Source organism: Eleutherodactylus coqui, chromosome 1, assembly GCF_035609145.1.
Source record: "Eleutherodactylus coqui strain aEleCoq1 chromosome 1, aEleCoq1.hap1, whole genome shotgun sequence".
In the NCBI taxonomy this organism is placed as follows: Eukaryota; Metazoa; Chordata; class Amphibia; order Anura; family Eleutherodactylidae; genus Eleutherodactylus; species Eleutherodactylus coqui.
Window position 1 is genome coordinate 278086587 of NC_089837.1, and position 25381 is coordinate 278111967.

The 25381-nt window shown below is 42.9% G+C and overlaps 1 protein-coding gene across 3 annotated transcripts in view; it reads left to right on the forward strand.

Annotated features, from left to right (window-relative positions):
* SYNRG (synergin gamma) overlaps positions 1-25381 on the forward strand; it is a 242020-nt gene that overhangs the window by 87539 nt on the left and 129100 nt on the right. For all 3 annotated transcript variants that reach the window (XM_066609210.1, XM_066609193.1, XM_066609202.1), the window contains exons 5-9: positions 4772-4877; positions 8090-8201; positions 14285-14359; positions 16348-16544; positions 19608-19856. In XM_066609210.1, the coding sequence (XP_066465307.1) occupies positions 4772-4877; positions 8090-8201; positions 14285-14359; positions 16348-16544; positions 19608-19856 (739 nt within the window). The remainder of the gene's footprint in view (positions 1-4771; positions 4878-8089; positions 8202-14284; positions 14360-16347; positions 16545-19607; positions 19857-25381) is intronic.

A 25381-nucleotide genomic window follows, 5' to 3' on the forward strand; every position in this document is an offset into this window, starting at 1 on the left:
GGCCGCGAGATTTCGCGCGGCAAACAAACCGCGGCATGTCCTATTTTTGTGCAGGGCTCGCAGACCCTCGCACAGAAACGTCACTCACCCGGCCGCCGGCTCCGGTCTGCACATGCGCCGGCTGCCCAGCAGCCGGCACATGAAAGAGCCGGGGCCGCTGGGCGCGGGTGAGTACGCGCTCGTCTCTGCAGGCTCTCGGGTCGGGTCTCGCGGCGAGAATTCTCGCCGCCGGATTCGACCCGCTCGTCTGCAGGCAGCCTAAGGAAGAGTAGAGGGGATAATTACCTCACATGCTCTAGACTCTATGCTTCTCTTAATACATCCCAGAATTGTGTTTGCCCTTTTGGCTGCTGCATCACTTTGTTGACTCATGTTCAGTCTACGTTCTATTAGTATACCCAAGTCTTTTTTTCATGTGCTGCTGCTTAGCCCAATTCCTCGCATTCTGTATGTGATATTTTTTTTTTCCTGCCCAGATGTAGAACTTTGCACTTCCCCTTGTTAAATACCATTCTGTTAGTCGCCGCCCATTGTTCAAGCTTTTTTAGATCTCTAGTGTTTAGATATCCCTCCTAGCTTTGTGTCGTTGGCAAATTTAATCAGTTTTCTATCAATTCTCTCCTCCAGATCATTTATAAAAATCTTTTATATGTTGTATAAAAATGTTATAATGTGACCAACAGTCATCAATCAGTAGTGTGTGTGTGTGTGTGTGTGTGTGTGTGTGTGTGTGTGTGTGTGTGTGTGTGTGTGTGTGTGTGTATTTGTGTGTGTGTGTGTGTGTGTATTTGTGCATATACACACTTAGGGTTTTCACGCCCAGCCGATATACGGCGTCTCTCTCTGCAGGGGGAGGAGGCTGGAAGAGTCGGGAGCAGTGCTCTAGCTCCCGTCCCCTCTCTGCCTCCTCTCCGCCTCCTCTCCACCCCCCTGCACTATTTCCAATGAGGAGAGGCGGGAAGGGGGCAAAGCTAATTCCTGGAACTTAGCCCCACCCCGTTCTGCCTCCTCTCATTGCAAATAGTGCAGAGGGGCGGAGAGGGGGCAGAGAGGGAGAGGGAGCTCAGAGCACTGCTCCCGGCTCTTCCAGTCTCCTCCCTTGCAGAGAGAGACCCCGTATATCAGCTGGGCGGGAAAACCCAGCCGGTATACGGTCGTGTGAATGCACCCTTAAACATAAGCCTGAATGGCCTACTATCCCCAATATGGGAAAAAAGGAAAGCATGTGTTTTGAAGTCCAAGTCGGACTTGAGTTAAACAAACCAATTTGAGCGATAATTGTGCACTGTAAGTGCAAAAAAAATTGCTCACTATTCATTCGCAGTTTGTTTAAGGGCTTAAACAGATACGTGTAAGCGCAACTGAACTTGCTGCTATGGAGCTTAGTTGCGTTTGAAAATACCTATGTAAACACTCTACACGAGCGCTAACTACCTTAGCGGTGACATCAGCGCTCGTGCAGTGATTTACCTGATTGTCGTCTGTGCTGGGCCGATGGCGCAAGGGGAGAGGAAAGAAAAATAGAGAGGAGGAACAGTATCTTAAGTAAATGGTGGGGTGGGGGTGGGGGGAGAATAATGGATACAGAGAAATGAGTGAGGGAAGGGAAGTCAATTTGCCTTATCTAATTGCACCAATAGATTTAGGAAATCAGTTTTATGAAAAGAGATCCACATATTTTTACATGAATTGGGGGCATCTTCTGCCACCAGTTCCTCCATGTGCATTAACTAATTCAGCTCGTGGATAAAGTCTACTACAGAGGGCATGTGTGGGGTTCGCTAGTGATGAGGAAGTGGCGTAGTTGGCTGCCCCCCCCCACACACACACACACACACACACACACACACACACACACACACACACACACACACATTTATTTAAAAAAGAAAAAAAGGAGGAGGTGCTGTTTTCATGGGAACTGTTTTGGAATAAATACAGGAATCCTAGCCCAATATCTATTTTTTGAACACTTATTCACCCAAACTAGGTCAGGTTTTTGAGTATTTTATTTTATTTTTTAGATCTCGCATTGTCTGCACCATTACAGGAATATACTTCAGTTGGTATAAGGGACATAGGACTGCAGATATGTCCACCGCTAAATATTGGAGAGAAGACAAAATCCCTTTTGAGGTCGAATTGATTAGATAGGTAAACAATTTATTCGCCAGGGAGGGACACACTTAAGACCTCTACCTTGCCAAGGTCTACATTGCAGTTGCTTTAGTGGCCAAATCATGTAAACTCTCTTAAAATAAATGGTAGCAACATTCAAGGCTGAAACGCTTACATCAACAGGTTGTCTGCGTATAGGGCCATCTTGCAGGTTTGAGAGCCAATCGGTATACTGCGTATATCTGGGCTTTTTCGGAGGGCCACCGCCAGATGTTCCATCACTGTCAGGCATACAACAGTGGGGACAAAGGACATCCCTGTGGATTACCATTTGGGTCATTCCATGTTGAGTGGCCTAATGGTCCTTACTCGACCACCTTCAATGTTGCTGAAATTTTTACAGAATGTTCAAAGACCACCTGTATGACGTTCTGTAAAGTTCGGCTTGGTTGAGACACTAGCTCCATTTGCATACGTCACTCTTCCTTCACAAGCATGCTCCCGAAGCATTGGTTTGGTGGCTAATAAGACCCAAAGTGGCTGGTAAATGTTGTCATGACAAAATTATCCACAAGTTTAGGAACCTATGGCTTAAAGGTGTTTTGTCATTAGAAAAAAAAAATCAATACTTACCTATTCCTCCCTGTCAATCTTCTTACCACATCTTCTCCTCGACAATCTTCTGTTTCCTGCAGTCCCCCAGGTCACCTCACCGCAAGCCATTTGGATCCTCTTCCTCTTGTTTTGAAGCGTCCATTCTCGTCAGTCTCCTTCCAGCAGGTCAGTGAACATTGCATCACTAGTGACGTAGCGTTCACTGCCTAGCATGCGGACTGCGCATGTGGGCGATCTTGACGTGAGTATTCATATGCTATTGTCGCAAGACAGTGCTCATGCGCAGTCTCAGCATTCCTTGCTAGGTAGTGAACGCTACGTCACTAGTGACATAGTTTACATTGCCCTGCAAGAAGGAGGTTGCCGAAAATGGACACTTCGTCATTGGAAGAAGAATCATCATCTGGCTTGCGATGAGGTGACCTGGGGGACTGCAGGAGCCAGGAGAAGATCGGTGAGGAGAAGATGTGGTAAGAAGACTGACGGGGAGGAATAGGGAAGTTTTTTTGTTGTTGTTGTTGTTGTTGTTGTTGTTGTTTTTTTTTTTTTTAATGACAAAACTCCATTTAAATAAGCTGGCATTTGGTCAGTAGTACAACTACCTACCAAAGAACTGTTAAACTGGCCTTCTTTTTTGCTTGCATACTTTTTGAAAGATAAGCCCTAACCCGAAAATAAACCCTAGCTGCACACCCAAAAATAAAATAAAGGAATACTTACCTAAAAGCCTTTGGCCGGGTCCTGCCGCTGCTCTCTGGAGCTTTGCGCCGCCTCCTGCAGTTCTTGTTCGCCCACAGAAGATCACTTCCTGTTTGTGGGATTCATAAATCCTGCCTCCAGGAAGCGATGGCTCAGGTTTGGTTCTTGAACGCTGCTCAGCCAACCAGCGCTGGATGAACCAATGTGATGGCTGTTACCGGTATTGGTTCATCCAGCGCTGCATTGTTTGGCTGAGTAGCGGGCGATTAACCAATCAACACCCATCGCGTTGTGGAGGCGGCATATATAAATTAGCTGAGCCACGGCATTGATTGGCCAATTCATATATCCTGCTTCCACAATTCGCCTGCTGATGATTGGTTGTCGAGCACTGCATAGCCAACCAATGCAGTGCTGAATGAACCAATCAGAGCCATTGCTTCCTGGAGGCGGGATTTATGAATCCTACAACCAGGAAGTGATCTTCTAAGGGCGAACAGGGACTGCAGGGCGCGTGGCAAAGCTCCGGAGAGCAGTGGGAAGACCCAGCACGAGCCTTTTAGTTAAGTATTTCTTTTATTTTATTTTATTTTATTTTTTTTTTTAGAGTGCAGCTAGGGTTTATTTTCGGGGTATGGCTTATCCTTCTCGCGATTTTATTGCATGCAGCAGCGATGTGATGTCCAATTTTTCACAAGAAAATGCATCGCCGCTACAAAATCGCAGGAACAAAACTGCGATATTGCCGCAATTTTGTAGCGGCGATATCTCTGGCGCCCGTGTGAAAGAGGCCACAAGGTCATAGAAATCATGATAATCTCGAAAGGTCTCTGTTATTAAGTTTGGGTTATATTCTTTGCATCCAGACATGATGATGTTGATAGGAAAAAAAAATGTGTTCCTTCCTAGCGTGTAAGAAATGAGGGATGGATCGTCCCGCACTTGTTGCCATGCTCATAAGTTTTAATGCATCACGAAAGCACTGATATTTTTGAGCTAAAAGACCTTGTAGCTCCTCTTTAGTGTTGGAGAAGCTCATGTAAGATTGATTGTGAGCCAGAATTCTTATGAAGCAGGCCTCGCCCCCTACAGTTGAGCAGGTATTAAATGAAACTCTTTGCAACCTCCTCTTCATCCATGTTTGTAAATCTCTGGATATAGCTCCTTGCATGGAAATCAACGTAAGCTACTTCCCCTCTAGTAGCTAGAGCTCCAGTTAAAGCTATAATGGAGCTAATGAATGCTAGTTTAAATAGAGATGCTAATGAGTTTTGTATTTTATTTATTTTTTTGTAGTTTTAATTTTTACTGTTTTTTTTTTTTTTACCTTTTTTTTAAGAAAAAGATTTGAACATCAGCAAAAAATGTTAGAAGAAGAAAGAAAACGGCGTCAATTTGAAGAACAGAAGCAGAAGTTGAGATTGCTTAGCAGTGTGAAACCCAAAGTAAGATTTCAAACTGGGATATTCTCAAAATCTCTCTAGTCATGTGCTCTAGCTGCGCTTTGGGATGCCCATGTCAAAAAGGTACATAATAATAGAGACACGCACTTCCTTCTTGAATAATCGGGACAGCAGAGTATGAGCGCTTTATGGATGCTGAAATCAATGGGAGTCAATTGACAGCAAAATATTAGTCTCCTGGATATCATTGAGTTAAGCCCCAGTGCCTAGTGTAACATGTTGCAAGGGGGTAGCGCCAGTTTTGAGAAACAAAATAATTCTTCTTTCAACCCCTTCCCCTATATTCTGCCAGACCGGGAAGGATGGGGGTGGCCGTGAGTCTGGGCTGAGCATTGAGTCATTCTGGCATAAGTATTGCTTCCCTTGCACATTGTGCAAAGAAAACTACTATTCTGACGCCATCAGGCTGTAACAGCTGCGTAGTGTGGGAGACCTCCAATGCAGTGAAGCAACAGGGAGTGCCCTTGTCCACCACCAGTGCCCTTCCCTATCGCCTGCATGGCATGTAGTCTTCTATACATTTGTATATTGTACTATTTAAACCCATATACATGCCTTGTAGTAGCCAGTATATCTCAAACACATACAACCCCATATTGCCCTCTTATAACATATATTCTGTAACTTTAGTCATATGCTAAAGTAGGTCCGGAAAGTCTTCAGACTCTTAATCTACACAAGGCCACAACATAAAATGTAGAAAAACACTTAAAGTTTTTCCACATTACTCCGCACTCAATACCCCATAATGACAAAATTTAAAAGAGAATGCTAGTTTTTTATATTTAGAAATGTTTGTCAAGTTTTTTTTACATTTTGCATTGACCAGTGATTATAGTCTTCTTTGGTATGATGCCACAAGGTTCGGAGACCTGGATTTGCCCCCCTCCCTCCTGCCATTCTTCTCTGCAGATCCTCTCAAGATCTGTTAGGTTGGATAAGGACCCACTGTGGACAGCCATTTTCAGAGATGTTTGATTGGGTTTAAGTCAGGCTCTAGCTGGGCCACTCAAGGACATCCACGGATTTGTCTATAGGCCACTCTTGTGTTGTCTTGGCTGTGTGCTTCAGGCCATTGACTTGCTGGAAGGTGAAATGTCTGCCCAGTGTAGTTTGCATCATTCTGCCTTCCATCAACCCTGACCACTCTTTCTGTAGGATGGTATTAAAAATAAGTAATAATCTTTATTTGTATAGCGCCAACTTATTCTGCAGCACTTTCAAGGCACATGAGAAACACAAACAATCTGAAAATGACAAAAGTTAAATGTGTTATTGATTTATTTGGAAAGAAAGGGGGTGGTGGTGATACAGCAGTTACAGGGCCAGGAGGTGAAGCAAAGGAAAACACAGCAATACGGGGATAACCTGTGATATACAGTTTTTTGGGACACAAACTGGGTGGGGTTAGTACAGCAGGTCTGGGGCAAGAAGTGTACATGATGGGCAAAAGTAGAAAGCCATAGGGAGGGGCAGGGGGGACATATTGTGGGGTTTGGTATTTCTCTATGAAGAGGTACATCTTTAAGGCACATCTGAAGTTCCACGTGTCAAGGATTGTCCGGATGTTTTGGGGTAGAGTGTTCCAGAGGATCGGTGCTGCTCTAGAGAAGTCCTGGAGGTGAGCATGTGAGGTTCGTATTAGAGGGGTGTTTAGTCTGTGTGTTATCAGAGTGGAGCGCCCGTCAATCGAAGTTCACCCTCTAGGTCTCTACGTCCCACTGTCACTGCGAGTCGCAGTTATCTACCGTCCCACCCACCTTTTCCTGGACCACTTCACCACCTGGATCCCCCATTTCCTATCCTGTGAAATCCCAACACTCATCCTAGGCGATTTCAAATCACCCCATTTCCTCACCCGCCTCCCAGCTTTTGGCACTTACCTCCTCTTTCAGCCTGTCACGACTCTCAGACTTCCCCACTCACAGAGATCACCCTAAATTATCCGAACAATCCCTGATGCAGAGAACTTCAGACGAGCCTTAGAAACATAACTGTCCAAAGAAGCTTACCAAATCCCCTGAATAACTCCCCCCAAAACCCCACCCCACACATACTCTACAACATGCGCGCTGCCCTTCCACTACCTACCTGGACTATTGTCTACCTGTGGCACCCTACTCTCTCCACTTTGCCTACCATGTATATCTCCCTTCCCTGTACCTCCTGCATCACCGCCTCCTTGTTGCACATAAGTTTGTTGATGCATGCCCCCCTACCCACCTCTATTGTTCCCTATAAACCTGAACACTTTATGTAACTGTTTACTATTAATTTGATTACTTTGTGTAACTGCTGTACTGTCTGTGTTCCCCTGTGTTGTAAAAGCGCTGCAGAATAAGTTGGCACTATAAAGATAAAGACTATTATTATTGTAAAGACTAGTAATTATTAGGAAATTATAGTACCAGTGTTTCTGGTGGCACATCACACACACAGTAGCTTGATAACTGCACAAGACAAACATAGTTTGGCTCCTCCCACAGCAGTGACATCACCACATGTCCTTTAGTCCCCAGGATCTCTGTGGTGGTGGTAGGTCAGTGTGTTCTGTCAGGACTGCTGAGTTGTATAGAAAATTATAGTACCAGTGTTTCTGGTGGCGCAATGCGCCACACAGCTCTGCTACATAGTGCATGCACACACAGCTCTGCTACATAGTACATGCATTATGATTCCCACACATCACACAAACACAGCAGTTGAGTACCACACAAGAACACAGCTTGGCTCCTCCCACAGTAGTGACATCACCACAGGTCCTTCAGCCCACCAGATCTCTGTGGTGGAGGTAGGTCGGTGTCTTCTGTCAGGATTGCTGAGTTGTGTCTAACATAATAGCGGTTTAGTCGTATTCTCATTTTGTTATCTTTGTCCTCCCCCTTTCAAGAGCCCTAACTGTGTTGTTCTTCTGTCTGTCAGACTCTGTGTTTTATATATGTTGTAGGACCTTCAATGGCAGAGCAAGGAGCTCACCAGGGGTGGAGCATAAGAATCACACAAACGCACATACATACATACATACATACATACATACATACATACATACATACATACATACATACATACTCACAGACAAGTGGTCGTTAGTAGTTTGAAAAACTGAATTTGAATAAAAATTGCACTGTGACTTAAAGGAATAATTTTATCGAAACAGGAACACATTTTGTAACTAAAATGTTTTTTCTTCCTAGACCACTGAAAAATGCAGAGATGATGCAATGGAAGCTATTAAGGGAAATTTGGATGGATTTTCCAGAGATGCAAAATTGCACCCACCACCTGTGTTGCATGCCTTGAAACCAGGTAATAGTTAGATATCAAACCCACTTTGACCTCATGCAGGCAGCAAAGACTCCATATAGCACTGTATTCTTCCCTAGAAGTAACACGTATGCATAGAAGAGGGAAAACTTTGTCCTCCTAATCGAAGTCCTATTACAAGCCTTTACAACATGGATTCGTTCTACATATCACAGGTGTATAAAATCCGAAATTTTGAATTGGGCTAGATTGACATGGCCCGATATCGCGGTGCAACAGGCATTTTTCACTGCGATGTGAAACGTTTTGGATTCAAAAAAGTCGAGTGCAATGTGATTTTTTTTTTTTTTTTTTTTATGCATGCCGTGGGAACATCCAAAGATAGAACATGGTTCACCCTCGCATAAACTCTATCCAGAATATCAGTCATGTGAATAAGCCCTTATTTGGCGAATTTTCAAAGCTGGTGCAAAACTCAAACTGACTAATCAGACTGGTTTCTCTGAAAAATAAGTTCTGAAATTGGGTTAGCCATTGCTCTACTTTTCATTTTCACCTATTTTGATAAGTGTCAAATATACTCTGTGATGTATTGTACTCCTAAAACCATTTAGAGGTCAGCAACGCAAAAAAAATGCTGATGTTGGCCTAGCAATTTTTCAGTCCTATGTGATGACAATCTGAAGAGAAATGCTATTTGTTCTGTTTGACAGGAGCCACATGTGGATTTGTCTGCAAGGTGCAGCACACACTAAATATTATGCAGCTTGTTAGTAATATTTTTATACTACAAGTTGTAATACAATTTTGGTTCTTGATATAAATGTAAACTAATATCTGGATTGCTAATTCTGTTTCATTTAACAGTTTTCAAAAGCAGTCCTTTTAATTGATATGTTATGAAATACAAATAAGAATACTGGCAATCTCTAGAACTGTAGCGCTGGAACACTGAACTGCTGCCACTTAAGGCCCATTTACACAGGACGAGCGTGGGGCAAACGATGCCCGACATTCGTCCCTGTGTCTCCGTGCTTTTGCACGGGAGCTAGCAGAACTGGCTCGCACATGAAGCGGCCAGCAGGGGGGCACAGCAGTGCAGGAGATTTCTTTCCTCTCCCTCCCCCGTTCCCCTCCATTCACATAACACAGTGGCCGTTCGCTACTGAACGGACTCTATTTAAACTGCACGATGAGCGATTAGCTTCATCGGTCATCTTTTATGCAGCATAAAAGATAAGCGATGAAACTCATCACTCATCGTGCAGTTTAAGCAGCGGCCGTTCAGTAGCGAATGGCCGCTGTGTTATCTCAATGAAGGGGATGGGAGAGCAAGAGGAGAGAAATCTCCTGCACTGCCGTGCCCCCCTGCTGGCTGCTTCGTGTGCCAGCCAGCTCTGCTAGCTCCCATGCAGGAGCGCAGGAGTGCGGAGACACAGGGACAAGTGTCGGGCTTCGTTTGCCCGACACTCGTCCTGTGTAAATGGACCTTAACACTTTATTTCCCGTCCCCCACCCTCTTCTATAGTTTCAGTCCTACTGTTAATTTTTTGTTACAGGATTATGCAATCTGTATTTTTTTTCCATCATTCGTTTTTATTGAGATTAAGACAGTTATGTAATACAATAGTTCTCACATATTACTGGCTGTATACAACAATTTTAAAACACGGGTTTACAATATTCTCGGTTACCACTATTGTATACCCTTGTTACTTGTTAATCAATTTTAAAGCATTTAAGCAAAATGTCATTACAGTTTGACTTTACAATAGCAGGAGTAACGCCTGAACATGTTGTATTAGAGTTTCAGGCAACTTATACAAACATAAATTGAACTAAATTAAACTAACTTGACATCAATGCAGAAATTTTTATGTTAAGTGTTGGTACAATTTTTCCATACATCCCAAGACTCCCTATGTTGTCTTATAGAGTTATTTCAAAGCGCTAACCATTTTTCGAAGACATTTTGTTCAGCCATACGGTCTTTGAACCCTCTTATTGTCAGGGGGAAGGGCTCTCTCCAGTGTTTGGCTATAATTGTCTTTGCTGTCATTAGAGCTTGACCTATCATGTATCTGCTGTTTGATGGATATTTGTCCATCAAGTCCACCAGAAGCAGAATTAATTTGGCATCTCTTTGGATGTGGCACGTAGCATGTCTTTTAAAATGTTAAGTATTTCTCCCCAGAATTCTTTTAATTTGGGACACGACCAAAATATATTTGAGAGAGAATCCCTCTGTCCACAATTCCTCCAACACAGAACATTCCAAATTTAAAACTGCTAACTAGCAGAGAGGGAGCATAGTACCATCTCGTATGTAATTTCATTTGCACTTCCAGTATACCCAAACCCAGTGGATTTTTCTGCTGATCTATACAATCTATATTTTATACTGTCATGATGTTGCCTATTTTCATTCAATATTACAATTTTCATTGCATTTTCCTGGATATTTGTCAATCAGGGTCTCCAACTACCCTTCCCATTGTTTTTGGTATTGTTTGTCACATTGATTAGTTACACGAGCTTTTTTCATATTACTATTGTAAAATTCCTTGATAAAAATACTGTTCAAAAGAAATGTAAAAACTGAATATTGTCTAAACCTCTTTTCTGATTCTTGCTGTCTAAAAGGTGTGTCCAGACAAAACATATTGTTCTAAAAGTCATTCAAATGAATAAAAGTGAGCGATAATCATTCAGTCATTGGCTCACGTTTAAACTGAATGACAAACCAGAATCGTAGGCTTCTCGTTTGTCGTTAATTTTCAGTTGGCATAAAAATAGACTGCCTGTTTGCTTCTCGCTGTGTTTAAACACTGATCGTTCAGTCTTTAACATAGGAAGTGAAACACTGAATAATAAGTTAACGGGACATTTAGGATTTCCAACCATGATTTGCCTGTCTAAGCAAGCTGCACATGGCGTCACCAGCTCAATTGCTCGACCAAACAAGAATCGTTTGGTTCTCATTCGATGTAAAATGAGCATTGGCGTATATTTGGATGCAGAAGATTTTTGTGTGTGTGTGTGTGTGTGTGTGTGTGTGTGTGTGTGTAATAAATAAATAAATATATATATATATATCGCATACACACAGATTTAAACTACATTAGGGCATGTAGTGGAGGCTGTAATCTGGTTTTGAAGAAGAATGAAAAAATGGGATGAATGGGAAAGAATTGGAAATAGGGGAATTTGCGCCGCGTCTTTGTGCATCGGAGGTTGCTTATTTGCATGCAGAACTGCCCTTTGTTTTTTTACTGTACTTTGTGCACACAAAAAAAAAAGCCATGGTCCTGTACATTGAAATGGCTAGTTGGCATAATTAGTTTCATATGTCCTATTTCCCTTCCTTCCAGCAGCGCAGGAAAATAGAACATGATGCATATTTTTTTGCGTTACTGAATTGTGCACGCAAAATACGCACTTGTGAACGAATGCATTGAATTCAATGGGTTCTATTCACTGCATATTGCATGCGCAAATACGCATGTGATTATGGTTGTGTGAATCCAGCCTATTTTGCAGCAGACTTAAATTGTGGGTATTTGTAATCACCCTGATCGTCTGTAGTAATGCATTCTAGAAGACTTGATGGGCTCTGGAAAAGGCTTGGAGACAGGAATGGAAGGTTTGAATATGGCGGAACTTTAGTTAAAGGTCATTAGCAGAATGGAGAATACTGGTAGGGTAGATGGTAGACAGAGATAAGGGAGGAGATATTGGGGCGGTGAAGCACTCTACACTAGCATATGCATAAAAATGCATGCGTTTATGTATCGATTTTGCGCCGTGAATAATGCGTTTTTTTTGTGCTCGCAAGACCAGTTCACATAGTTGACTTTAAAGGCTATTTAGCCTCAGTTCGAGATGTGTTCTATGCCTATGGACTTGTACAACGTATTGCGCATTTGCGTGTGTATTGAGTGCACATTTGAGCACCATTCATAGACTTCTGTGGGGACCTTTGGTGTGCAAATGCATACAAAAATGGAGCATGCACAAAAAAGAGTAATGTAAATGGACCCATTGAAATCAATGGGTTCTATTTTCTACATATGGCGCACTAAATACATTTGTGTGGAGGGGGCTTTATGGAGGAGTGTAATGAGTTTAAAATTGTATTGTATAGTGGAAGGGCAACAATTGCAGTGAATAAGCACAGGGTGGAGGCATCTGTGTACTGCTAGGACAACAAGATGAGCCTGTGTTCAGGATAGATTGAAGAGGGGAGGGTTTAGTGAGGGAAAGGGCAATCGCTAGTGAATTGCAGGACCACAATAAGAATTGTTGCTGTTTCTATAATAAGAATATTCTGATTTATTTTTTACCCCCATTCTTTTGGGAGGGGGGGGGGGTTCTTTTCTTTACATGCGCGGCTCTCCATGTCTGGAGATTTTATGCAGGGTTGAAAGGAATTTTCTGACCAACTTTATACAGATTCGTCATATTTCACTATTTTAAAGAGCTGTCCTATTCTGGTTCTATAAAAAGAAAAGATTCTGTTGTTGTTGTTAACATGTTTTATATGAATGTGCAGGTGATATGACCCAAAGACAATGGACATGCTGTCTAGAAGGTTTGGTAGGACTACAGTCTGAGATGGAACTATAAGGTTTAGGCCTCCTGTCCACAGGCGAATTTTCACTGCGTTCCCTGCGGTTGCAGGGAATGCAGTGAACGCTTTCTATAGACTTACTATGGAAAACACAGCTCCACTGTCCACAAGCGGAGAATCCTAATGATTCTCCGCTCGCAGGATTTAAATCGCAGCATGCTGCCATTAGTCGCGAGATGACAGCAAAAACTCACGAAGTTCATAGTATGTAAGAATGAAAAAAATCCTTTCCAACTCCAAATGACTTTAATGTGTAATATTGCTGCACTCCTTTTTTGAAAGGTTCTGTTTCAGGTAGAGAGGGGACAGTATATTAGACAGTGGACAAGCACTGGTAGTAGTGCAGGGGTGATGTCTTGGGAAGAGGTATATAAATGGGTGTCATCAGCCTAGAAATGATACCAGTTGACAGTTTGTCCAGTAGATGCTGTGTAGATTGGTGGGGGCACTGAGACCGAACATGCAGCATGTTTAAAGGTGAAGGGAATGATGGCAGAAAGAGAGGTGAATATTATAGTTAGGTGACTAGTGACAATGACAACCAAAGACAGAGACTGGATGAGATGTGACTGAATAGGGTCAATGATACAGGTAGGGCTTGAAATAGAAAGGAGCCTGGAGACAATGACATTTGTTATTGGGTGAAATGCTAAAGGCCTCGGTCACACGGGCGAGTTTTTTCGTGCAATCTGCGCATGCGATGTGCGATTTTATAAAACTATTGCTTTGCAATGGTATAGGACACATGAGCGCTTTTTATGCGCTCGTCCGATAAATTATAGAACATAAATCGCAGATCGCACCTATCGTACCCATGAATTCCTGAATGGGTGAGTGAGTGCTGCCTCTGATTGGCTGAGCGCAGGGACCAATCGGGGGTAGCTCTCAGCTGAATGTTTTTTTTTTTTTCCCGGACCCGGTCACGCGATTTGCGGATGCGCATCCGTCATGCGATCCGCAAATCGCGGGAAAAAAACGCCCGTGTGACCGAGGCCTAAGAGTGAATAAGAGGAGTTACGGGAGAACAGAGGTTTGGGGCTTTCAGCTGCATGCTTTTTTTTTTTCTTTTATTATGGGAGCACAGCCATGTAACATGCATATTCATTGCATATTTTATGCACCCATAAACTAAAGTGTGTATTACTCACCAAAATAATAATGTCCCAATGTAAGTCAATAGGGTTATATCACTGCTTATTCCGTTTGTAAAAAATACACACATAAAATGCAGCCAAAATATGTTCATCTGAGTGAGGTAGGTAGGATTAGCAAAAAAAACAGTACTTGTAAAAAAAAAAAATGTATTGCTGCTTAATACAGCAGTAAGTGATTGGAGTAAAATACTTGTTTAAAAGGAAGTGTATCGGATGTTACATTTATGCCATGTTTAACTGCCAGGGTGTTTTTGAAATAATGTGTGCAATAAATCTGTCTTTTACAAAGCTATCCTAATTCTGCTTTTTACATTTTTTTTTTATCTTGTACATTTTGTCAGTTACGGTGTTTCCAAAACCAGATGCTGTTGAGCCGATGCTGCCTTCTTGGATTTACAATGACAGTCTTGTACCAGGTATTTTCATTTTACTGACCCTTTCTTAGGAGTATTAAAGCTCTTTTGTTACCTTTTTCATTTCGTGCGTGTGTGCGTGTGTGCGTGCGTGCGTGCGTGCGTGCGTGCGTGTGTGTGTGTGTGTGTGTGTGTGTGTGTTAGTGTTGTTGAACTAATAGAAACCAATGTTAATTTTTACTGACCTTTTAATAATTTAGCCCGCATAGATTGCTTTGTTCAGAACTAATTTCTACTTACGGTATGTGAAAAAGTAGCATTACATTTGATCTGTGCATTTAAACCACACTTGGAGACAACTTGTGTTAATATGATAGCAAATATGATTAGCAAAAGTGCTTATCACTGTTGACTTAAAATATATTTTAGTGCTGAAAAATGCTAGCCACTAGGGGGTCTCCCTTACTTTTAACTTGTTGTTCACTGCCTGTTGTCAAACGAAGTCTGTCTCTAATAAAAGAGATAGGATGGAACACAGAAAGTGAAGTATGACATACCTCCCAACTTTCAAATTAATGAAAAAAGGTACTATAATAGCAGGCTGAGACAACTTTTCCCATCTCTTTGCACCTGGTCCCCACATCATCCTAATCCAAATCTTATGGCAGTCTTGGATTGACAGCTGAGGCGATGTGCGCGACTGGTCGAGGGCACTGGGACTACGTGGATATGTGTCTGCTGGCATCATCAGGTGCACATACACACTGCAGATGGCAGGGGTCACAACAGTGTTGTACACAGAATTTATGGGGTGCCATGGCAATACTCAGAATTAGGAACCCCCCCTCCACACAGGCTACTGCTGACCACCGAAAAAGGCATATGTGTGTATGATATAGTTTACTTTATTATAACCATCTTTAACATGGCGGGCTCAAATACAGTGGCTACGCTATCAATAATGCAGTCACCAAATGGACAGATACCAGTTCTACCTAGTGATAGTGATTACAGCGCAGTCAACTCCAATGGTCACTGGTGGAGAATTCCTACTTTTTTTTTTTTTTATTCTCTATGTGGGTTCAGATTGCTGAGAGGAATTATTCCAGCCACGACTAATCTCTGCACATTTTCCCATATCCCGCTTCTAGCTCCAGTGCCCTTCTCTGTGGCCCCACTTAGAGATATTTCTCCCTCCTTTGCCTCTATTAGTTAAAATGCGCCAGGCTTTTGAGTCTGGTGGGCAGAGGAGTCAGATTACGTAGTGTGTAGATCACTTTATCCAGCAGTCCTGTGAGTGAAGATTGATTTATTGCTAATGTTGCTGAACAGACTGGAGTGGGGGCAGAGATGGATTCGGCCGGACAGTCCCAGATTTTGGGCTGCACGTGTAGCCTGCCTTACCGGAAGGTCCCCAAAATCTGGGACTGTCCTGCCGAATCCAGGACACTTGGGAGGCATGAAGAAGGGTATTTTGGGTGTCGTCCGTAGAACTTTATGGATGGTGGAGGAAAAGAGACTTGCAAAGACCTAGTTGCAGCATCTGATTGATAAGTCACTTCCAGCTGCTGGAATCACATCTACACTACTCATTAGGCTCTCTAGTGCCCTTTATGCTGCTGCTGTTTTTCTGTGTTTGAGAGTTAGGAAGCAGGATCTGCTGTTTTCTTCATGTACAGTGTATAGAAGAATAATAGCAGTTAGTCACCTTTCAATAGGTGGCACTGTGGAGGATTTATTCCATCTCCCTTATTTGCATATTACCCAGAGGAGCGTGCATGGCCATTTGAGTCTCCTTACTTAGTTTATTTAGTTGCTCTCCCTAAGGAGAAAAGATAGTGTTTCTGATCTCCACTGACCAACTCGGGGAACACTGAAAATTCGGGAAAGGGCCTGCAGAGGTAAAAACTGATCAAGCACAGGGTACCAGTCATAGAATGTTCAGAAATGCTATTGCTCCTCATGTATACATGGCAGCTTACTCCTAAGAGTCATCTGAAAGTGTGGCTATGCTTTTATACTTTTTATTTTTTTTTCCCCTCTCCCAATAGATCTTTACAAAAGTATTTTAGAATCCACGCTTTCCACGTTGGGAATCGATACAGCCAAGTTGTATCCAATTCTTCTGTCCTCTGGGCTTCCTCGGGAAACTTTAGGGCAGATTTGGGCTATGGCAAATAAGACAACTCCTGGGAAACTTACAAAAGAAGAACTTTATATTGTCCTTGCTATGATTGGCATTGCACAGGTAACTCGTCACTGTCTGTCTAGTAGCTAAAAAAAACCAATAAAAATATTTTCTCCATTCTTAAAATCTTTAATGGCTCTCTGTCTAGATATGCAGTGGATAAGTTCCACCACATGTGAATTTACCTTGTTCCTACCCACCTTGTGGTTTAAAGGGGTTGTCCCGCGCCGAAACAGTTTTTTTTTTTTTTTTTCAATAGGCCCCCTGTTCGGCGCGAGACAAACCCAATGCATGTGTTAAAAAAACCAAAACGTTTAGTACTTACCCGAATCCCCGCGCTGCGGCGACTTCTTCCTTACCTTAGCAAGATGGCCGCCGGGATCTTCACCCACGATGCACCGCGGGTCTTCTCCCATGGTGCACCGTGGGCTCTGTGCGGTCCATTGCCGATTGCAGCCTCCTGATTGGCTGGAATCGGCACACGTGACGGGGCGGAGCTACGAGGACCAGCTCTCCGGCACGAGCGGCCCCATTCACCAGGGAGAAGACCGGACTGCGCAAGCGCGTCTAATCGGGCGATTAGACGGCACCATGGAGACGAGGACGCTAGCAACGGAACAGGTAAGTGAATAACTTCTGTATGGCTCATAATTAATGCACGATGTACATTACAAAGTGCATTAATATGGCCATACAGAAGTGTATAACCCCACTTGCTTTCGCGGGACAACCCCTTTAAGACTTGAATTTGTTTGTAAACTCAACACTGTTATGCTACAATTTTCCATTGTGTTAAGCTGTTGATACAATGTAATTGTCAATTACTTCTCACTGGTTTATGTGATAAAGGCAAATGGATGTAACCAGAGCGGTTGTTATTCAGGGTCTTAGAGTTAGGTAGGAACTTTCAAATGTTGATCCAAGGATTATTTTGACTGCTATTATGGAGTCGGGAATGGGTAAATTGGCTTCGGCCTCATCAGGGTTTTTTTTTTCTTCCTCTGGATCAACAAATGGGGGTGAAAACAGGCTGAACTGGATGGACATTTGTCTTTTTTAGCCTTGCATATCATGTTTTATATAAAAAAAAATTGGCTTTTTCACATTAAATCATTACTTTATATTACTTTTGTTTGTTTTGAAAAAATTAAAAGTAGTCTGTCAATGACCGTGGCAGAATACTGCAGGGGAGGAGGGGGGAGCACTACACTACTGCGATGAGCCTATATTAATGATATGCTGTGATTCTCCGCAGTGAGCCTGCCGCGATTTTAATCACGCAAGCAGAAAATCGCTAGGATTTTCTTCTCATGAGCAGTAGGCTGTGCTTTCCATAGTTCTATGGAAAGTGTGTCATGCAAGCTCCGCATGCAATTTATCGCCGCGGATCTCGCAATGACACCTCGCCCATGGACAAGCCGACCTTAACCATGCAAAACTGATGGCAGCGCTAGGTGGGAGCTGAGGAGATAGGTTTAAATATACCTGGGTTGATTATTTTCTTTTCAGCAGCATTCAGAAAAATAACTTTTTATTCCAGTGCACACAGCTCCTGCAAATGCCCCACTGCCCCCTGTGCTCTGATTTGACAGTAGTAATAGTTGTAATGCCCTGGCAGGCGATCAATCACTCAGGGCAGAGGGAAAGGGGATGTATATGGCCTGCTGTAACTTACATAGCACTGTGGCTCAGTAATTGGCTAAATTGCCTTGAAGTGCTGGTGTTCTGCTTTGAATCCAATCAAGGAAAACAGCTGCAAAACTGTCAAAACAGATTGTATGTCTGTCTAAGATAAGAAATTCATATTGTGATCCCTATTGGCACTAATGCAAGTGATTATATCTCTATGCAGTGTTACAAAGTATATGATGTAAATTGTTGAAAACATTTGCACTTCACTGTGTTAATTATGAGATGCAAAAAATCATGATCGGCACTGCCGTAAATAAGAAGGTTAGGGTGCTACATAGTGCCCAGACAATTCTATAATGCATGCACAAATAAAATAAATGTACATACCCTATATATCCAGCAAACCTTTATTTAGCATAATCCAGAAACAACAAAATGTTTTTAAACCAGGACAAAAATGGAAGGTTCACCTGAATACTGTGACCATCTGTCAGTGGTTCCCAAACTTTTTCAGCCTTGGAGCCTTGGTGATCGATCATCTTGGGCTGCAAATGACACAACGATTATCGCTCAAAAGTCGCTTGAGCGACATTCGTTGTGTATAAATGGGCCTTAACGCTGGGGCACTAGCTATTGATATTCATTATATTTAAATTAACATACAGTGGAATTAAATCCCGCACCACATGTCAATATCTGCATGGATTTCATGCAGATTTTTTTACACATCATGTGGATGATATTTTCAAAATCTGATCTACAGCTACTGTAAATACTAGAGCAAATCTGCCCCATGTAGTAATAGTAACCCCCTATATTAGTGGCCCCAGTAGTAATGGTGACCCCTATTGCGGCCTCAGTAGTAATAGCGACCCACGCAGTTGCCCCAGGAGTACTAGCGACACTACCCCCCACCACCCCATTTTGAAGCTGCTTGTCCGCCTGTATTTCACTGTGGCGATCTCTCCCCATAGAGAGGAGAGAGCTGGCAGCGGAAACGGCGATACAATTGACATGCCACGGATTTGAATTCCACGCGGCGTGTCAATTTCAGTGCGGCTTGGCCGCAACGGACTGTCTGCAGCATGTGGATGATATATTTGCAAATCTGGTCCACTTTGCTGCTTAGGCTCGGGTGGAATTTCTGTGTGGAAAGTCCACAAAGAAATTCCGTGGCATTTCCGCCCTGTGCGAACCCAGCCGTAAAAGTACCCTAAGCCACTAGGGCATCTTCTGACAATAGTGCTAATTGTTTGCTGACAGTAGGATGCTCCTAGATAATACTAGGAGGAGGTTAGGAGCTGATTGCAGTTAGCTAGTACATTCTCTTTTTACATAGATGTCTATACAATAAACTTAAAGCTTTGCATGAAAAAAACAGAGCTGAAACCACTAAGGATGTTAAATTAATTGGCATTTACATTGTGATGAAGAGGGAACAGTAACTAATAGACACTATCATTAAACTTGATTGTTTATTTTTACAAGCAGAGACGAGACTGTACCTTGAATATGGATATTCTGAATCAGTTTACATCTGCACCTATACCAACTTTAAGTAGATTTCCAGCAACTTTTGCAACCACCATGGATCAACTACATCTAGCAACATCAAGGCCTTCAATGGCTAAGGCTAAGCCTCTTGAAGTTATCCAGCCAACAGTTACGTTAAAGAGTACATCAACCGCTTTAGGCGAAAATGCACAGCACACTGTAGTGCCATCCCCATTCTCTCAACCGGTAGGCAACAATGTTATGTGTTCTATGTATGGTATGTGAGATTTTATTTACCATATTTTTAGGACTATAAGACACAGTTTTTAGTAAGATAAAATTTTCCTGAAAAGTTACTGCACCTTATTGTCCCGAAGCAGGGGGGCTGATAAATGCAGAGAGTTCTGACTGCAGCCTTAACCCCTTCATGACGCGGCCCCTTTTTTTTCCATTTTCGTTTTTTCCTCCCGCTTTAAAAAAAATCGTAACTCCTTTATTTATCCATCGACGTCGCTGTTTGAGGGCTTGTTTTTTGCGGAACGAGTTGTGTTTTTCAATGGTGATATTTAACCCTTCCCAATCCACTGTCTAACCTCTGAAGACATTATGATTTAAGGCTGTACAGCTCCGATGTTGGAAGACGTCCATCGGGGTTCTCCTACTGTATATATTGCCAGCCTCTCTGTTGTCGGAGCCTGTCCAGCGAGTCACCTCATGCAGTACTGGCTTTAGCCAGCAGATAGCGCTGTTGTATAACGGCAGAAAAAGAGTAAGCCCCCTAGGAAAACCAGGATAGAAATTGGATTGGAAAGGGTTAAAGTACCATATAATGTACTGAAAAACTTAAAAAAAATTCTACGTGGAGTAAAATGAAAAAAAAAAAACAACATTCCGCCATCTTTCAGATGCAACAAAACCGACATGATAACTTTATTCTATGGGTCAGTACGATTGCTACGATACCAAACTTGTATAGTTTGTTTTTTATTTTAATATACTACTCATTGATTGCTTTTTATTGCGTTTTTTTTCTGGGGGACAGGGTGACTGAAAGTGCATTTCTGGTGGTCTTTATTTTTTTTCATACAAAGTTCACTGTGCGGGGTAAATAATGTACTACTTTGATAGAGCGGACTTTTATGGACGCTGCGATACCAGATATGTTTTTTTATTTTATTATTTAGATTTTTTACTTATAGATTTGGCAAAAGGGGGGTGATTTTAAACTTTTATTCCTTCTTCTTTTTTTTTTTTTTTTTTTTTTTACAAATAAAAAAAACTTTATTGATCTTCTCTTTTTACTTTACATTCAAGTCCCCCTGGGGGACTACAACCAGCGATGCTTTGATTGCTCCTGCAGTATGACTTAAAGGGGTTGTCCCGCGAAAGCAAGTGGGTCTATACACTTCTGTATGGCCATATTAATGCACTTTGTAATGTACATTGTGCATTAATTATGAGCCATACAGAAGTTATCAAAAGTTATTCACTTACCTGTTCCGTTGCTGGCGTCCTCGTCTCCATGGTTGCCGTCTAATTTTCGTCGTCTAATGGCCAAATTAGACGCGCTTGCGCAGTCCGGGTCGTCTTCTCTTCTCAATGGGGCTCCGTGTAGCTCCGCCCCGTCACGTGCCGATTCCAGCCAATCAGGAGGCTGGAATCGGCAATGGACCGCACAGAAGCCCTGCGGTCCACCGAGGGAGAAGATGCCGGCGGCCATCTTCAGCAGGTAAGTAAGAAGTCACCGGAGCTCGCGGATTCAGGTAAGCGCTGTCCGGTGTTCTTTTTTAACCCCTGCATCGGGGTTGTCTCGTGCCGAACGGGGGGGGGGGGGGGGGGGGTTTGAAAAAACAAAAACCCCCGTTTCGGCGCGGGACAACCCCTTTAATGCTTCAGCATTACGTCATACTGCAATTTCACAGGCAGCCTATCAAGAGGGATGGCTTGATAGGCAGTCACTCAAGGCAGCCCTAGGACCTTTCAGAAGGCCCCCAGCTGCCATGACACCTGCATGGCTCCCTCGATCTCACCGCGCGCAGGTGTCAGCTGTAATAAACAGCTGACGCCCGCACTGTATGAAGAGAGGTCGCCCCACGACCTCTCTTCATACATACCCCGACGCTCCAGGACATAAATGTACGTCCTTGAGCGGGAAGGGGTTAATGATCCGGCAGTTTGCTGATACAGTAGGAGAGCTCTGCAGCCATAAATACCACAGCTGCACAGTTCTCCCCCTACCTGCCTGATCACTGCAGGGCAGGAGCACTCCTACCAGCAGAGATCCTTCATACAGTTAGGGCCAGAAATATTTGGACAGTGACACAAGTTTTGTTATTTTAGCTGTTTACAAAAACATGTTCAGCAATACAATTATATATATAATATGGGCTGAAAGTGCACACTCCCAGCTGCAATATGAGAGTTTCCACATCCAAATCGGAGAAAGGGTTTAGGAATTATAGCTCTGTAATGCATAGCCTCCTCTTTTTCAAGGGACCAAAAGTAATTGGACAATGGACTCTAAGGGCTGCAATTAACTCAGAAGGCGTCTCCCTCGTTAACCTGTAATCAATTAAGTAGTTAAATGTCTGGGGTTGATTCCAGGTGTGTGGTTTTGGATTTGGAGGCTGTTGCTGTGACCAGACAACATGCGGTCAAAGGAACTCTCAATTGAGGTGAAACAGAACATCCTGAGGCTGAAAAAAAATAAAAAAATCCATCAGAGAGATAGCAGACATGCTTGGAGTAGCAAAATCAACAGTCGGGTACATTCTGAGAAAAAAGGAATTCACTGGTGAGCTTGGGAACTCAAAAAGGCCTGGGCGTTCACGGAAGACAACGGTGGTGGATGATCGACGCATACTTTCTTTGGTGAAGAAGAACCCGTTCACAACATCAACTGAAGTCCAGAACACTCTCAGGGAAGTAGGTGTATCTGTCTCTAAGTCAACAGTAAAGAGAAGACTCCATGAAAGTAAATACAAAGGGTTCACATCTAGATGCAAACCATTCATCAATTCCAAAAATAGACAGGCCAGAGTTAAATTTGCTGAAAAACACCTCAAGAAGCCAGCCCAGTTCTGGAAAAGTATTCTATGGACAGATGAGACAAAGATCAACCTGTACCAGAATGATGGGAAGAAAAAAGTTTGGAGAAGAAAGGGAACGGCACATGATCCAAGGCACACCACATCCTCTGTAAAACATGGTGGAGGCAACGTGATGGCATGGGCATGCATGGCTTTCAATGGCACTGGGTCACTTGTGTTTATTGATGACATAACAGCAGACAAGAGTAGCCGGATGAATTCTGAAGTGTACCGGGATATACTTTCAGCCCAGATTCAGCCAAATGCTGCAAAATTGATCGGACGGCGCTTCACAGTACAGATGGACAATGACCCCAAGCATACAGCCAAAGCTACCCAGGAGTTCATGAGTGCAAAAAAGTGGAACATTCTGCAATTGCCAAGTCAATCACCAGATCTTAACTCAATTGAGCATGCATTTCACTTGCTCAAATCCAGACTTCAGATGGAAAGACCCACAAATAAGCAAGACCTGAAGGCTGCGGCTGTAAAGGCCTGGCAAAGCATTAAGAAGGAGGAAACCCAGCGTTTGGTGATGTCCATGGGTTCCAGACTTAAGGCAGTGATTGCCTCCAAAGGATTCGCAACAAAATATTGAAAAAAAAATATTTTGTTTGGGTTATGTTTATTTGTCCAATTACTTTTGAGCTCCTAAAATGTGGAGTGTTTGTAAAGAAATGTGTACAATTCCTACATTTTCTATCAGATATTTTTGTTCAACCCTTTAAATTAAACGTTACAATCTGCACTTGAATTCTGTTGTAGAGGTTTCATTTCAAATCCAATGCGGTGGCATGCAGAGCCCAACTCGCGAAAATTGTGTTACTGTCCAAATATTTCTGGCCCTAACTGTATATCTTCCCTAGGTGCATGTCTTCTTTTAAACAACAGAGAATTCCATGCAGGAAAAAGTGTAATCCACGCTTGCTTGCAGAATAAAATATATAATCTTCCTTTATTTGGACATATTTAAAATTGCCAGGTATACACATCTCTAAACCAGACGCGCATCGGCTGCACAGAGCACAGTGACGAAGGAAGATTATATATTTTATTCTGCAAGCAAGCGTGGATTACACTTTTTCCTGCATGGAATTCTTTGTTGTTTAAAGCCCAGGACTAGGGGCAGGTGAACCCGCTTGAGCAAGCAGTGGATCGTGAGATATATGAAGTGAGCAAGCTGACAGCACAGCACACCATTTTCAAGTGTCTGCTTCTTTTAACCCATTCCCGCTGTAGGACGTAAGGGGTTGTTTTTTTTTCAACAGCCCCCCCGTTCGGCGCGAGACAAACCCGATGCACTGGTTAAAAAAGAAAACCGGACAGTGCTTACCTGAATCCCCGCGCTCCGGTGACTTCTTACTTACCTGGTGAAGATGGCCGCCGGGATCTTCTCCCTCGGTGGACCGCAGGGCTTCTGTGCGGTCCATTGCCGATTCCAGCCTCCTGATTGGCTGGAATCGGCACGTGACGGGGCGGAGCTACACGGAGCCGCTCTCCGGCACGAGCGGCCCCATTCAGAAGAGAAGAAGACCGGACTGCGCAAGCGCGTCTAATCCGGCGATTAGACGCTGAAAATTAGACGGCACCATGGAGACGAGGACGCTAGCAACGGAACAGGTAAGTGAATAACTTCTGATAACCTCTGTATGGCTCATAATTAATGCACGATGTACATTACAAAGTGCATTAATATGGCCATACAGAAGTGTATACCCCCACTTGCTTTCGCGGGACAACCCCTTTAATGGCATGGCCTCTTTTTTTCTTTTTTCCCCACTTCTGTTTTTCCTCCCTCCTGTTTAAAAAATCACAACTTGTCCCGTAAAAAACAAGCCCTTATATGGCCATGTCAATGGAAAAATGAAAAAGTTATGGCTCTTGAGACGCAACTGCAAAATTAGTTGAAATTCAATGATTAGACCATTTTAAAAAACCTGCCCTGGTGGGCACGACAGGGTGGTAGGAAACCCGCCACTCAAGGGGTTAATAGGAGCTCTTAACTATTAACCCCCTTTTCTATACTTAACACCAAAGTTAATGAAGATAACCCCTCCACTGAGTTAGACCCTCCCTTCTCCCAAAGACATTTAAATTAGTATGAAATATATGTTTTCTGCTTTCTAAACCTGGGGTCTTCTAGTCATTAGCATCTTATAATCCAAAACTACGGTATATATGTTTTTTTCTTAGAAAGACCCTTTACAGAATAAGTGTCATTTCACCAAAGAATCTGGGATTTATAAAAGAAAACGGGGAAAAAAAACTCTCACCCACATTTGTTAAATTCACTGCTGTTGCGCCTATGTTTCCCTGCCCTTTTTTGCCTGCCTGCTGGCATATGCAACAGTCATGTGCCACCTGAAGTAACAGTGATGCCAATAAGTGCGTTCACATGTAATGTAGAGTATTTTTATCTACATTTTCTTGTCACACTATTCATTTTAGATTTCTTTGTTTGCCACTTAAGACCACTTTCAGAGAAGTGCATTTTTATGCCCTTATCTAGGGCTCCAGATAGAAACCAAAATGTCCGTCATCGCAGCCAGAATTTTGCAGACTTGTAGCCAGCTGCAACTAGCCTGCTGTATCACAACTCTTAAGGCCTCATGTCCACTAGCTAAATGGAATTGCGGATTCCGCAGCGGATTTTACCCATAGGAAATCCTTGGCCATCCGCGG